The following is a 16,821-nucleotide window of genomic DNA, read 5'->3' as shown; positions in this document are numbered from 1 at the left end:
AGGATCAACATCAACTTGGACTAGAATAGCGTCTTTCTTGTAGAAATGGCACCATGTCAAATTTATAGTCACCAGCTAAATGAGTTTGTTGTAGCCCTGACAAAGGAACAAAAAAAGAGTTTCAAATGAAAATGCAAACAGAGAATTCTGGTGGTGATATTTCCTGGGTATTACTTGGGGCTCGATTTATCACAAACCAACAGTCGATACTTTGAAGAAACATTATCCTGCAAGGTTTTTACTTTTTCATTTGCTTTTGGGTCTGGCATTCTACATGAATTTCCAGGGAAAACTCACTACTGCAGTTTGACTCTGGATCTTTGCTGCTGCAAGATTAACCTCAAAACATCCATTTTTCCATGGGTATGAATTTGACAAATGCTTCGAAGAAAACTCCCCACACATCTATCCTGGCATATATCAACTGTACTGAATCACTATTAGAAGAAATATCCTCCTTGACAAGGAAGTAGCGGTTTAGTTTTCATTTTTCAAATGGGCCACGTGGCAGGATATGGATTTCCAGGAAATCTACTGTCTAGAAAAAAAAAATCCTGAGAAAACACTGCAATTCAATACATAAAACATTGTTTAAGTGCCTACTATGTGCAATGTTTTATTTCATAGAAAGATATATGATGGTCATGGGCATACTACAACATACTACTAAAAATTATAAATCAGAAGTGGACCTAAGGTTGTCAGTGAAGAAACACATGAATAAAAAAAATTAAAAGGTCTAACCAATGGAAAGTCCATGTACTCTATTGGTGTACTTAAGGTGTCAAGAGAAATCAAGAAAAGCCATGAACATAGCGGGGAGACAACCTTCAAATGCGATTTATGAATTCATCTGAAGTCACAGACAAGAGTCATAAAGAATGGGCAGGCATGGATGGGATGGGAGGTGATCTGCAATGCTAGAAGGAACTGCTACATTTATGAGTTCTCAGATCCATTTGAATATATGTGAATGTGAAAAGAATGATGCTAGATCTTGGGGTTAAAGAGATGAATATTGATGGTTCCTATTTTTAAAAAGTTCATTTTGCTAAAGGAAATCTAGTATGTACAAAAATAAGAAAGAACTCAAGTAACTAAAAGGCAAACAAACAAAAACAGGAATACACTGTAAAATCAAAAATACCAGTATTCTAATCTTAGATGTTCACTGTGTGACCATAGTAGTTAAATGATAGTATTATAGATTCAAAGTTAACAGATCACTTAGTCTAATTCCCTCCCTTTTAGAAGAGAAAACTTTGTCTTTGAGAGGTAAAAATGTCTTGAGCAAGATCTTATTGGTAGTAAGCAGCAAAGCTAAGATTTCAAACCTCATATTTTACTAAATATAGTGCTCTCACCTCTACAACAAATCATATAACCTTTTTGAATTTTCCCCCATGTGTAAAATGGGTAAAACAATACTTTAGCATCTCCCTCATAGGGTTGCTGGAGGAACAAATGAGAAAATGTCTATAAAGTGCTTTGCAAACCTTATAGAATATATCCATGACAACTATTAATATTATGTAAAGTATAGTGAAAAGGGCTCAAAGGAGAAATTTAGATAAAATGCCTAGGAAAATTTGAAGAGGTGAAGATTGTGTGTATGTGTGTGTGTCTGTGTGTGTGTGTGTATATTCTCAGCTGAGGAGAATTAGTGAAGGCTTCATAGTAGAACAAGGTGTCACTTGAACTAAGTCTTGAAGAAAGAGATGTATTCTGAGAGGTAGAGGTGAGATGAGAGAGCATTTTGGTTATGGGAGGTGGTCTGTACCTGTCTAGTCCTTGTTGGGTCCTGACCCAAACCAAGTTGTTTAAAATGGGTGAGGGGTGTGTTGAAGGACTACGGGTCCTAATGGAATGTACAGATACTTCTTATGCTTAAGAAAATCTTTCTTGACAGGGCACATCTTGAGAATGAGATAACATCGTGAGAGTTGTATGAGGCTTCTGATATATTAAACAGAAAAGGCAGAATTTTGTGTTTGAAAACATCCAATGAGGAGAAACCTCCCACTTCTCTAAGCAAGTCATTCTATTTTGGGGCAGTTCTAGTTATCAAAGAAAAATTATTGTTGATGTTGTTGTTGTTGCTTTTGAATTTAGGGACAGTGGTGGTGTTTGTGGTGGGGTGTGTGGGTGTGTGTGTGTGTGTGTGTGTGTGTATGTGTGAGTGTAAGTATATATGTTTTCCTCCCATTAAGCCTGAAATATATTATACCCATTATTTCTGGTTCTTCCCTTTGTGGCCAATCAGAGTAATTCTAACCTCTCTCCCACATGACATGCCTTCATCCCCAACCACAGTTATGTCCCCATGAGACTTCTCTTTTCCATACTAAAGATGTCCAGTTCCTTCAAATGATCCTCATATGACATGTTTTCGAAACCTTTCACCGTCTTGTTTGTCTTCCTTGGGACACTCTCTAACTTATCAATACCCTTCTTAATCTGTGGTTCTCATAACTGGTGCAATACTCCTGATGAAGACTAAGCCTGTTTAGTCTTTTCTTTTCTCAAAATGGCCCAAGCTTGAGTTAGTTTTGAACTAATTCATAGACCCCCACTAGCATAGGAGTACATCTTTTTTTCCTGCAGTGATCATCTTGTCCAAGATCCTCCCCACAATCTTGCCAGATTTAAATTTCTCATAGCACTTTGGACTTTTCCCTTGAACTTTTGATCTGCCTTAGATTATACTTGTTCGTCTCTAAGTTTTATCTTTGTGATTCTCCATTTGAATGTTAGCTTCTTGAAAGAGGGGATCTTATTTCATACTTCTTCCTAATTCAAATGTATTATACATAAAAGTCACTAATAAATACTTGTTAAATCTAATTTAATTGAATTGTAATTGTGTCAAATTAAATGCCATTCCTTTTCTTTAGTTCCCTACTAATACACAAGTATGAAGCAAATACAATTCAAAGCCATGAATTTGTCCCAATGTTGTCATGTAGTTCAAGTTATGTGTCCTGGTAGTTAAGTCCTTACCACACTACATTTATACCGTTCTTCTTTCCTCCTCCTCTCCCTCCCCCAAGACAGGTCAAGAAGTGGACAATTTTTCTCAAAAAAAAAAAAAAGGCATCTGATCCATTGAATTTGGTCTGTTAGAGCTAAAAGGGGATTTAAAAATAATTTAATCCATGGTTTCTGAACCTATTTTCTGTGCTGGACTCATTGGCAGTCTAGTAACATATGAACTCCTCAGAATAATTTTTAATACATAAAATAAAATACATAGGGTTATAAAGGAAATCATTTGTATTGAGATAGTTTTTTTTTTTTAAGTTCATGCATCTCAGTTTCAGATCTCTTGAGTTTATCTGACCTCTTCATTTTGTGCATAAGAAAACTCAGGCTAAGAAATTAGCTGTGAAACCTTTGACAAATTATTTCTTGTCTCTAGACTTCAGATTAGTTGTCAGAGTAATGTTAAGATAACAATATTATGTTTAAAAATAAATGGACTAGCACTTGCACATTTAAATGAGTGTGGCCCATGAAAGCATCCCCTTTGGAGGCTATACATCTCTCTGTCTCTCTCTCTCTCTCTCTCACTCTCTCTCTCTCTCACACACACACACAGTCTAGTCAAGTTATTTCATAATCAGTGCCTTGCATGAAATCAGAACCCATTTCTTTTTTTTTTTAATTTTGGAGGCAATGGGGTGTTAAGTGACTTGCCTGGGGTCACACAACTAGCTAGTAAGTGTCTGAGGTCACATTGGAACTTAGGTCCCCCTGACTCCTGAGCCAGTGCACTGTGCCACTTAGCTGCCCCTCCCCTGAGCTCATTTCTTTTACCTTTCTTCTTAGTGTAGTTGGAGGGTGCCAAGGCCTTCAATATACTCAAAATACAACCTCATTATAAACAAAGAGTAAAGAGGACCTTAGAGTAAAGAGGAGCTTACAGATTTTCATGTGCCTATACTTGAACAAGATGGCCCTAAAAATGTCATAGGCAAGTGGCCATATATAATCTTCCTGAGGAGGCCCAGTGATGAGGAACTCAGTACATATTAAGGAAGCTCCTTTAGTTTTTGGACAGCTCTAATTTTATTTTATTTTATTTTATTTATTTTTTTTTGGGGGGGTGAGGCAATTGGGATTAAGTGACTTGCCTAAGGTCACACAGCTAGTAAGTGTCAAGTGTCTGAAGCTGGATTTGAACTCAGGTCCTTCTGACTCCAAGGCTGGAGCTTTATCCACTGCACCACCTAGCTGCCCCTGACAGCTCTAATTTTAAAGGAATTTTGCTTCATATCCTGTAGAATTGTGATAGGGAGCTTGATATGAAATCAAAAAAATTAATTCTGAATCCTACTTCTGATACATACAAATTATGTGATGCTGACAGATTAGGTGTCACAATAGATGAAATACTGAGCTTTGAGTCAGGACGACTTGTCAAATCCATATTTATTAACTATGTGACCTCAGTTTCCACAATTGTAAATTGGGGATAATATTAGCACCTACCTTCCAGGATTGTTGTAAGTATCAAATGTGACAATGTTTGTAAAGTACTTAGCACAATGCCTGGCACATAATAGGCATAGAATAAATTTTTTTTCCCTCCCCCCTCTCCTCTGAGCAGAGCATTTCATCTTCTTGAGTCTCAGTTTCCTCATCATTAAAATGTAGCAGAATCTAAATTTCAGGGTTGGTGGTTGACTTATAAACCTCACATTGCTGTAGAAATATGTTATTGACAGCCTTATTATTTTTTTTAAACAGTTTTGCTAAGAAAAAAAGGCTAAACCCATTTTACATGACTTTTTATATAGAGATAGTACCCTAAATCTAACCATCCCAATTTCTTCATTTCATCCTAATATATCCTCCCCCCTCCCCCCACCTCATCTTGCTTCTATGGATACATTCTACTCTATGTCCTTTGAAATGTGGTGCTTAGTGGTTCCAATACTTAGAATAGGAGAACTGAAAAACAAAAATGTTGGAGGGAAATTCATAGGTATTTATTCCAAACCATACCTGATATGTTTATACCAGCGTATTATCTTATACCATATGCCACACTAAAATTTAAATGGATATTTGACCTAAATATAAAATAAAAAAAAATCCTTTAAAAATGGAGGAGAATGGAAAGAAGTACTTCCCATTCTTCCTTCTTTTTTCTTTTTTCTTTCTATCTTCCTTTCTCCTTCCTTCCTCTCTTCTTTCTTCCTTCCTTCCTCTCTTCTTTCTTTCTTTCTTTCTTTCTTTCTTTTCTTTCTTTCTTTCTTTCTTTCTTTCTTTCTTTCTTTCTTTCTTTCTTCAATATATGTATCACAAAGTAAAACAAATTCCTATGAGGAATTCTCTATGTGCCAACTCCTCCCTCACCAAAAACAAACAAAACAAACAAACAAACAAAAATATCTCATTGTGTAGTCTAATTCCATAACATGTTACATCATGAGTCCTCTAGAATCATGGTAGATTATTGTGTTTGTCTTGATAATATTATGTTTATTGTATAAATTGTTCTCCTGGTTCTTTTCACTTCACTTTGAATCACTTCGTGCATCACTTCATCTTTCCAGGTTTCTCTGAAAACCTGGCTATCATTATTTCTCGTAGCAAAATAGTATTCCACCTAATTGAAATGCCATAATCTAATCAGCCATTCCCCAGTTGATAGACAACCCCTCAGTTTCTCATTCATTGCCATCACAAAAGGAGCTACTATAAGCATATTTGTATATATGGGTTCTATTCTTGTTTTTTTTGATCTTTTGGGGGTATAGACCTAGTATTTTCCTCAACTGGCTAGAGAGAGAATTTTTAACCAAATAAAGGATAGAGGTGATCATAAAACATAAAATAGACTATTTCAAATATATAAAATTTAAAGAGCTTTTACAGAAACTAAATCATGCGCTAGTAGGGAAAGCAAATCTCTCAAACTGAAAAGAAATCCTTGCATCAAATATCTGATAGAAATCTGATATCCAGGACACATAGGGAAGTAACATAATGATACAAGAACAACACCCACTTGCCAGTAAATAGGTGGTCATAGGATATGAAAAAAAGCAAAGTATTCAAAAGAAGAATTTCAAGTTATCAACAACCACATGAAAATTGCTCCAAGTCACTAAAAAATAAGATAAATACAAATTAAAAGAAAATGAGATTTCACTGCACTCCAAAGAACCTGTCAAAAATGGCAAAGGATGGTCATGAATGATTTTGGAAAAGCTGTGGAAAAAAAAGGCACACTAATAAACACTTGGCAGAGCCATTAATCTGAACCATTATGGAAAGAGACACCCATGGGCTCAGAGATCTCATTGCTGAGCATCTATCCCAAATGAGTCAAAGATAGAACATTCCCTTTTATACAAATATATTTGGAGTGGCATGTTTAGTTGCAGCAAAGAAATGGGAAAAATTGTAGATACCCATTGATAGAAGAATGCCTTAAAATTATGGTATATGAATATTATGGATATTATACCATAAAACAGCAAATATAAAGAATTCAGAGAAATAAGATACTTTTATGAATGTAGGAAGAAAGAATTAAAGTAGAAAGAAACATAAACACAATGACTATAATAATGTAAATGACACAAAGTTTTAATGCTGAATAATTATAATGAGAATAGTTCAAGTACAAGAGATGAGAAAACTTAAGGAGAGGATAAGAAACTTTTTTTAAATACTTTCCTGACATGTAGGTAAACTGTTTTATAGAACTCTCTTGACATACCAGACTAGTCAAAAAAGAAATTGAGGTTGGTTGGTCTAGCAATAAACTGCTTTTAAGGATGCTATGTAGCGGTTTAGTGATTCTGGCTTCCTTTTCTACATGTACATTAACCATTGCTTTAATGATATATTCAAAAACTTTTCCCAGGAATTGAAGTAAATTTCATTATCTTGGAATAGAACTAATCTACTCTTCTCTCTGTTTCTCTGTCTCTGTCTCTCTCTGTTTCCCTTTTAAATCAGGAAAATTGCCTTTCTCTAGTCCTATGGATCCTCTGCCGTTCCCTATGATCTTTCAAAGATTACTGACAAAAGCTCAGCAATCACATTTAATGCCTCTTTCACATAAGAGCTCTTCATATACCTGATGGTAGTTATCATGTTTATTCTCTAGGCTAAACACTCCATTTCATTCAATCAGTTACCTGTAAGCATGATCTTGAAGCTGGAGACCTATTATCATCCTGGTTGACCTACTTTGAAACCCTTTCAGCTTTTTAGCTTCTCACCATTCTTCTTAAAATGTAATACCTAGAACTGAATCCAAATAATTGAGATGTGATCTGATAAAGAGTATTGCAATCATGAATGCAATTTCTTTCGGTGGCTGGTATATACCTATCTGGCCATATGACTTGGAACTCATCAAAGACAACTAGGTGGTCTCTCATTATCATCTTACCTATTTTGAGTTTCAATTCCCCATTAGCCATTTTTTCTTTCACAGATTACATATTTTTCGTAGCAGAGAAAACAGAAGCAAAATGAGCTGAATTATCTTGCCTTCTTTCTATCACCAATTATCACTGTGACATGAGCAGTGGTCCTATCTCTTCTTTGATCCTCCTCTTTTCTCCAGTACCATTAGCCCTCCTTCACCTCCAAAAACCACTACAACAAAACCAAACCAAACCAAACCAAGCCAAAACAAAACAAAATGTTCTTAGCATTCCTTTCCTATTAGGCTCAGCTCCTTCTGAGTTTTATTGCTCCTGAATTCTCTGTACAAGAGTATATCAGATTTTCATATCCATGCTCTGGTACCTATCTTTTCTCCCTTCTTTTGTATGTCTTTTGTTTTTTTATTGAATTTTATCTTTTTTTTTCAATTAACTAAAAAATTGATTTTCTCTCCCTCTCTTTTAAAATTAAAAGAAAAACAGAACCTTTGTAACTAATATGCATAATCACACAAAACAAATTATTGTATTGACATGCTGGATTTTATGGTGAATTGGGGGTGGGAAGGAATGAAGAAGCTCAATAATTATCAGCAAAATACAAAACCACCACGACCAAAATTTCAAGGCTTAAGGTTTGAAGAGTAAGGACAAAGTTCTGAACAGTTCTGGTGTCACCACAAGATAAAAAACTGGGAAGAATAGTGTAGAAAGTCTGTTGGGAAGCAAGGATGACCAGCTGATATTATAGAGAGCAATTATGCAACAAGTGAAATCAATTCAATTTTTCTATTTTCTGGTAATGTTATCTGAGGGCAGCTAGATGGCACAGTGGATAGAACGCTGGGTCTGAAGTCAGGAAGACTCATGTTCCTGAGTTCAAATCTGTACTCAGATTACTAGACCCTGGGGAAGTCACTTAATCCTGTTTGCCTCAGTTTCCTCATCTATAAAATAAATTGGAGAAGGAAATGGCAAACCACTCCAATGTCTGCCAAGAAAACTCCAAATGGGGTCATGAAGAATTGGACACAACTGAAAAATTACTCAACAACAACAACACAAATTATTGCATTTCCTGATTACTGTGACAGAATAAGTAAGTTTCTGCTCTTGCAGTATTAAGTTCACATTTTGGCTCATGTTTCTTCTTCTAGAAAAAAAAGTAATATTTTCTCTATGTCAGCAAAAATACTCCTGGCAGTAAACATGATCAAATTCTCCATTTTGAAGAAACGTCTCTCTCCTCTCATAGCTATCACCCTAGTTCAGATCCCTATCCACTCTTGATTGAAATATCAAAATATCCTCCTAATTAATTTCCATGCTTCATGCCCTTCTCTTATCCTGGCTGCAAAATTAGTATTTCAATCAACAATCAATCAATCATTAAAAATTTATTGTCTACTATATATATTTTAGAGTATATCATCATATGCCTTTCATTTATTTTTTTCTCTTTTTGCTCTTGCTTGCATTTTTAGAACTCTATAAAATAATAGTGGGGAGAGTGGGAAACCTGGTTTTCAAACACATGGGACCTTTCTTGAGCCCTTAGCTGCCAAAGTCTTCCTCCTGTATAACTATTCTTTTAAAAAAATGTACAGATTTTGTATAAGCTTATACGTGTATATGCTGTCTCCTCAGATAGCATGGGAGTTCCTTGTGGAGAGGGACTGTTTCATTTTTCCTTTATATCTTCAGTTCCTAGCACCATGCCTGGCACTTAGTAGGCATGTAATAAACAGCTGCTGATTGATTGAAAAGGACTGAGAGATTAAGGATGGGTTGAGGCAACCAAAGATTCAAGAAAAGGATTAGACTTGTATGACAAAGAAAGTTTAAGAAGTGGAACAACAGACCCCTGTAGGTGGAACGCTGAATTTCAAGGTTTTGAGTTTTAGATATTAGTGCAATTACAGGTTGGTAAGGTTAAATATGTGACCATCCTTCCAAATGGTTATATTGGGCTATAGGAGGCCTGTGGCAAAGTTTTCCAGCTTCTTTCAGACATGCTTTTGTAAAACTCAAAGACAGCATATCATGTTGCATTATTAACCATGTGTTTCATATTCTTTTGATAAGATTCTTTGCATATTCTTAAAGTCCATATGGATCCAATAGTTCCTTTTGAATGCAAGCTACAAAGGATCTTTTTAAATAATGCAGATGCTAAAGAGGATTTGCTTTTACACATTCCTCCAGTCTGGCAGGACTTATTCTCTCAAAGGTTAGCATTTTGTTAGTTATATGGAGATCATTATTCTTCCTTTTTAAGATATTCCCCTCTTCTCCCCCTTTTTTTTTTTCTCACATGTACTTCTGTACACATTCAAAACCTGTGTGATGGATTATAAAGTTTATTTTTTGGACTAAGAATAAGGTGTTAATTAATATCTTCTTTTCAATCAGGTACATCTGTAACCAACGTAACAGCTACTGATGCCGATGATCCTGTTTATGGAAACAGTGCAAAGTTGGTGTATAGTATCTTGGAAGGACAACCGTATTTTTCCATTGAACCAGAAACAGGTAAGTGGACCTGGCAAAAAATGCTCTTGAAATTGCATTTTTACTTCAACTTACTAATCAGCTGTATGACCTTGGGAAAGACATATTATTTCCCTGTGGCCTCTATTTGCTCATTTTTAAAATGTATGAAAGTTGGACCAGATACACCAGATTGCTAAGGTACTTTCCACTCTTTATATGCTCTGACTATGAATAGGGATATATGACTGAATCAGTTTTATCAGAATCTGAAAGCACATAGTTGTAAGTTCTGGATCTGATCTTCCTAGCCACACAGTCCTGGACAATTTATGTAACCACTTTGAGATTGCCTCAGTTACCTCATTTATTAAAAAAATAGATATAATAAAATTTACACTTTCTCCCTTATAGAATTGACATAGGGACATGTTGATAAGAGTAATTATAGTTATTTTACAACAGCATGGAGGGTTCCAAGTAAACAGAGAAAATATTGTGGTCACGATAACCTTCGTCATACCAGGTGTTGGTTAAGGCTCCCGTGTAGACATTGAGGAGTTTAAAAATAGATCAGCCCATGTAATAATTGGCAAGCAGGAGTTAAAAAGTTCAGAAACAATTGTTTCAGGGCAAACTTGAAGTGAAAAAATTAAAATTTAATGAAGTTATTTTGACATTTTTATTGAGTTGCAAATGGTCATAATTTTTTCTTTAAAACAGAAGGAAAGAGATTTATTTTTTTTAACCAACTATACATCAATTTAGTAAAGTGTGTATGTTTGTTGCTTTTCTGAAGGAAAAGAGTTAGCAGTTCTTAAGTCTTGAATTAAGGCTTTCCCTGAATTTGTGCAGATCTTACTTGACAATATCTAAACAGCCCAGTTTCAGCAAAGAGAGGCTTAACAAAGAAACCAAATATTTAGGGGCCAGAAGTTTGGATATTGTGAAAAATTTTTCCTATTCTTTCCTAAATGATAATTACCATTCTGAATAGTGCCTTAAAAATCAGAGAATACTTTTATATTTTATTTATTTATTTATTTGTTTGTTTATTTATTTTTAGTGAGGGCAATTGAGGTTAAGTTCCTTGCCCAGAGTCACACAGCTAGTGAATGTTATGTGTCTGATGCCGGATTTGAACTCAGGACCTCCGGATTCTAGGGACGGTGCTCTCTCTATGCACCGCATAGCTGCTCCCATACTTTTAAATTTTAAAGATATGACTTGTATGCATACATATATGCCATCTATCATCTATATACATAAGTGTATATATATGAATATCTGTGTATCCATATTCACTCACAGGATTAAAAATGAACTTAGATGAAGTTCCTATTAGAAAATTAATTAAGAATGTATTTATAATTTTATTCTCAACTAAAAAGACACATTTGGGTAACTAAGTGATAAACTTAGATTTTCTTAGTTTATTGAGATCATTACTGCTTGTCATTAAGATATAATGGGATTGAATATCACAATTAGGGACCAACTTATCTCTTTGCCTTCTTTTTTCAGTTATATTTAGGTAATATATTTGCCTTTTTTTATGCAATTTAGTCAAGTTCTTTTACAGAAATAAACCTAAGTTTTCATGTGTATATATATATATATATACACACACGAACACACACACACACCACTGTGTATCAGTGGAGGGAGTTTACACACTAACATTTCCTGTCACTCATAAATTCATAGATGTAGATCCTTTCCAAAACATATGTACACCCACATGTGTGGACTATCTTCATTATATCCCCACTCTCATGTGAATATATGCTCATATGCATTTATTCATGTTTACTTGCAGTGTATAAGATGTCTTAGAAAAACACAAGTTACTGAAGGTCTAATATGTCATAATCTCTTGTGTACCTAAAAACATTTTCCAGAGATTGAATAATCTTGGCCATTGTCTAAGGATAGAGTCTACTCGGATAGATATGTACATGTTGTATAAATCATAGGGGCAAAATCTAAAGTAGTAGGGAAAGTACCTATGAGGGAACTAGGAGTAGCTAAGGTAATGATTCAGGTCACCCCCTGACCATCCTGCCACCATGTCAAGAAAGGGGTCTGCCACTTGTGAAATACAGCTGCCCTCTATGGTGGTGCTTGAGCAAAGAGGTGCATGAGCAAGAAGAAACTTGTTATTGTGGGGAGGTTTGGGTACAGAAACCAGCTTGAGCTCCCCTTTAGATAGTTTATTAGTCCAATAGATAGTCAATGCACAAATCAGCAAAGACCCAAAAAGGGATTAAGCCAAATGGAGGTGCATTTGAAGTCACAGGTCTTTAATTGGAAGATATGGACAATAGGAACAGAGGACAAATAGCTGAATTCAGCAACTTTCAACACTTCTTTCAGTTTCAGTTCTACCAGCTGCCTTTTTGAGCCACCAGTACTGTCTGTCTATACCCCTCCTCACTCTCACCCTGCTCCGTTTACCCTCTTCCACAAGGACAATCCTTGAGTCGGTTGAACAAAAAAAAAAAAAAAAAGTGACTGCAGATGCTCAGAGAGAAGTAAGATGACAGGAAAATCAAACCTACTCTCATTCTTTTCCAAGGGCCTTGGTTTCCATGAACTATCTTTGTCACTGTCAAACCATTCAGACAAACTATCCAGACACAATGTGCCCACACAACCTGCTTGTCTTGCTGTTCTTCCCACGAGATGTTCCATCGTCTATCTCTGTGCCTTCGCACAGGCTGTCTCCCATGATTATAATACACTTCCTCACTGTCACTTCTTAGACTTCTTGGGGTCCTTCAAAGATCGACTCGAGTGCTACCTTCTACATTAGACTAGCCTGATGCCTTTCACTGCCAGTGCCTTGTTTCCCCAAATTCCCTTGTATTTATTGCCTGTATTTTGTCTAGATTTGTTTATGGACATGTTGCCCCACCTAAAACAAGGCAAACACCCTGAAGGCAAGCACTATTTCATTTTGTTTTTTTGTATCTCTAATGTGGAATACAGTGCCAGGCACAAACTAGACACCTAATAAATACTCATTGGTTTATTGATTACCATTGCACAAAGACTGGCAGAAGTTAAACAGGAAAAGCCACAAAGAATGCCCTATTACCTACTTCTTTTGGTTTAATTATGTCAGTGATCTGATGCATAGTGTGCTCTGATCATAGTATATAGAAGTTAAATGTTTGAATTAATGAATTGAAATGACTCAATTCATCTGGGTAGTTTAATCAAAGGTTAAAATATTTTCATACCTCCCATTCATCTTCTCCTCCACTTTCTCCCTACTAAATGGCACAGTATATTGAGACCTGGGCCTGGAGTCAGGAAGACCTGAGTTCTAATCTGGTCTCAGACACTTTTTAGCTGTATGACATTGGGCAAGTCACCTAACCTCTGTCTGACTCAATTTCCTCAACTATAAAATAAGGGGAAAATAGGACCTATCTTCAAAGGTTGCTGTGAGGATCAAATAAAATATTTTTAAAGTGCTTAGAATGGTGCCTAACATATAGTAGATGCTTAATAAATGCTTGTTTTCTTCCTTCCAACTAACAAAATTAGAAAACTTAGGGTTAACAAAGCAATTCTGCTTGATAATACCATGGAAAAGGTAGCAATGAGTATTAGTAGTTTTATTGTACAGAAGAGGAAACTAGATTCAGAGAAGGTGCCAAGTCAAGTCAATAAGTATTTATTAAGGGGTTACTTATATGCAAGACACAGTGATATGTGCTCAGGGTGCAAATAAAGGCAACCCCCCCAAAAAAACAAACCCTGATCTCAGGGAGCTCACAATCCAATGGAGAGACAGCACACAAACAAGATATATACAAAGTAAATTTGAGGTATTGTCACAGGGAAGACATTAAGTTTAAAGAAGCCTGGGAATGGCATTCTGTAGAAGATAGGGCTTTAGTTGACATTCTCAGGAAGCCACAGGAGACAGGAGGGAGAGATGAGGGAGAGCGTTTTGGGCATGGGGGTTATCCAGTGAAAATGTCCGGAGTCAGGAGATGAAGTTAAGGAGGCCAGTGTCACTGGATCACAAAGTATGAGGAGAGAATTGGATAAAGTAGGAAGTTAAGTGAATTGTTTACATTGAAACATCTATAAATCCTAGATATCAGGACTCAAATCTAACTCTGCTAACTCTAACTTCAACATTATTTCCACTACCCCAGGCTGTCAGTCTATGTATCACAATGTCTCTTCTTCATTTCTGGGATCTTCATTAACAGTTGTGATTGGGCAGGGAAGTGATGTTCGTGTACTTGGCGGCTGTTCTGTGGTGCCAAGGAATTGCCTCCATATTTTGGTTCAGTTAGATTCAATGGAATGATGTTTATTGTGTACCTATTGTAAAAATGGCCTTGTGTGGGACAATGAAAGAGATACATAGTTTAGAAAATACCAGATCAACCCTCAAAGAGCTTTCAATCTAGTACGAGGTATATAATAGATCTAATCTGGTGTAGGTTCTCATTGCCTGGGCCTTCATTATTATAATACCCTTTTTCTGCTTGGTCTCCCTTCCTTAAATTTCTCCTCACTATGATTCAACTAAGTTAAGATTTCAGCAAAGTGATCTTCCTAAAGTACAGGTCCGGCAATATCACCCTTCCTACCATCCTCACTCAATTAACCACAATGACTATCTATTATCTCCAGGATCAAATGGAAAATTATCCATTTGGCATTTGAAGCTGTTTACAACTTCATACATTTTCTCATATTTTACTCCACTTTTTGTAAGCTACAGTTCAGCAACAACTGTTTTCTTGCTGGCCATTGAATAGGCTATTCCATCACTCAATTCCTTGCCTGTAATGACCTTTCTTACTTCTGGAGTCTGCCTTTCTTGGCTTCCTTGAAGACTCAGCTCAAATCCCAGTTTCTGTTGATGAGATCTCCTAACCCCCTCCCTTCCCTTTTCCCACTTTGTGATACTTCAGTTTGTGATAAGCAAAGGGAAAAATTATCATAACTGCCATATTTAAACCATGGTGGAATTGTCAATATCTTGGTTTCATAGCTGTAGATGTGGAAGGGACTTCAGATACCAATCAAATAATAGAAATAAGGCACTTCGTTTACTTTAAAATAGTACATAATATATTAGACATTACAATATAATACATAAAATATGATTTGTAGTTTTATTAGTATAGGAAATTCTCAAGTGAAGAAATCTCCTCTACCAATGCAGATTGGTACCTTCACTGCAATTTATTGTTTTAGTTGCCTAGAGCACTGGGACATTATATGACTTGTCCAGAGTCACACAACTAGTATGTATATGTCAGAGGAATGACTTATACCCAGTCTATCCTAGATTTAAGGGACGCTCTATCCATCATTCCACACTGTATGTAATATAATATGATATAATGGGATATGATGCAATAAAACAAGTAGTGGTTTTATATATCTGTATAAACATATATAAACAGGCTTATATGTATGTTTATACATACATATAATGATAGTGGATTAATATATATATGTATATATACATATATACATACCTATAGGTATGTATCAGTATACACATATACATCTATATCTATATAATCAACATATTTGATGTAGAAAATAAATACATATATGTGTATATAAATGGTAGAAGTAAAACTTCTTATTTTAATATGTATACATGTATATATACACTAGTAATATTGATTAATATTTATCCTAGAAAGTAAAGTTTCTAATATATAACATATGTATGTATGAATATATATTTATACATATAACACTAACATAATTAGAAGTTTACTTTTTATCATAATGTCCCATCATGTCCTAGAAATACTGTGGGTTCTTGAAGTTTATGTCTGTGGAGACTATGCTCTGGTAAAACCATCCAAGTTAGAAATGCTTCAAGAACAGGCCCAGCAAATTTTCTGTTATTTGGGAAACAGAAATGCACATCACCAGAAGGCTAACCAGAAGGGGATGAATATTTTTGGCCACAGCAACTCATGAAGATTATTCCCTAAGAAGACTTCCAGGGATAATAATTCTCTCATTCATTCCTTCATTTATTCAACAGTTGGTTAGTTAGTGAACAGGCATTTATTAAAGCCAGCCACTGTGCTAAGCACTAGGGATCCAAAGAAAGGAAAACATATGGTATCTGACCTCAAGGAACTCACCTTCTATTGAACAAGACAGTATGCAAATGACAATGTACAGAAAAGAAATATACAATAAAATGGGAGGTAATTTCAGAGGCAAGGGCTTAGCACTAAGGGAGACCAGGAATGCCTATTTGCAAAAGATGGGGTATCAGCTGAGACTTGAAGGAATTCAGGGAAGCCAAGAGGCAGAAATGAAGAGGGAGAGCATTTCAGGCATAGGGACAAAAAGAAACAATTCAGTCAGGCAATGAACTGTCTTGTGTGAAGTAGAACAAAGAGGCTAGCGTCACTAGATTTCATTGTAGAGTATGTGGAGAGGAGGAAAACATAAGAAAAAAAATGACTGGAAAGGTAAGAAGAGGCCAATCTATGACAGATTTTAAAAGTCAAATACAGAATTTTTCATTTGATCCTGGAGTTGACAAAGAGCCACCAAGGTTTATTGAGTAGGGGATGACATGGTAAGATTTATCTTAAGAAGATCATGTTGACAGCTGAGTACGTAAAGAAGTAGAATAGGGAGAGACTTGAGTCAGGCAGACCATAAAGAAAACTATTAAAACATTCTAGGAGTGAGGTGATAAATGCCTGGGGAATATATGAGAGATGCTGAGAAGGTAGAGCCTACAGGACTTGGCAAGGGCTTAGATATGGGCAAGGGAAGAGAGTGAGGAGTTAATTGTGAGCCTATGAAACTTAGAGGGCAATGGTGCCCTTATTACAGCTTAATTCATACAGAGTACTATCTTTAGAGTTGGAGGGAATGGAGGAGTCAAAATAGTATA

At 35.8% G+C, this 16,821-nt stretch overlaps 1 protein-coding gene across 1 annotated transcript in view; it reads left to right on the top strand.

The window, feature by feature from the left end:
• The window catches only part of CDH8 (cadherin 8), a 475,466-nt gene that overhangs the window by 198,641 nt on the left and 260,004 nt on the right, over positions 1–16,821 (top strand). Inside the window, exon 3 of the mRNA XM_027842077.1 lies at positions 9,825–9,944. Coding sequence (XP_027697878.1) covers positions 9,825–9,944 — 120 coding nt within the window. The remainder of the gene's footprint in view (positions 1–9,824; positions 9,945–16,821) is intronic.

This window comes from Vombatus ursinus, unplaced genomic scaffold (genome assembly GCF_900497805.2).
Source record: "Vombatus ursinus unplaced genomic scaffold, bare-nosed wombat genome assembly UNPS02014864.1, whole genome shotgun sequence".
Classification (NCBI taxonomy): Eukaryota; Metazoa; Chordata; class Mammalia; order Diprotodontia; family Vombatidae; genus Vombatus; species Vombatus ursinus.
Note: the sequence above shows the minus strand (reverse complement) of the source record. Positions and strands in the feature narration are given on the sequence as shown.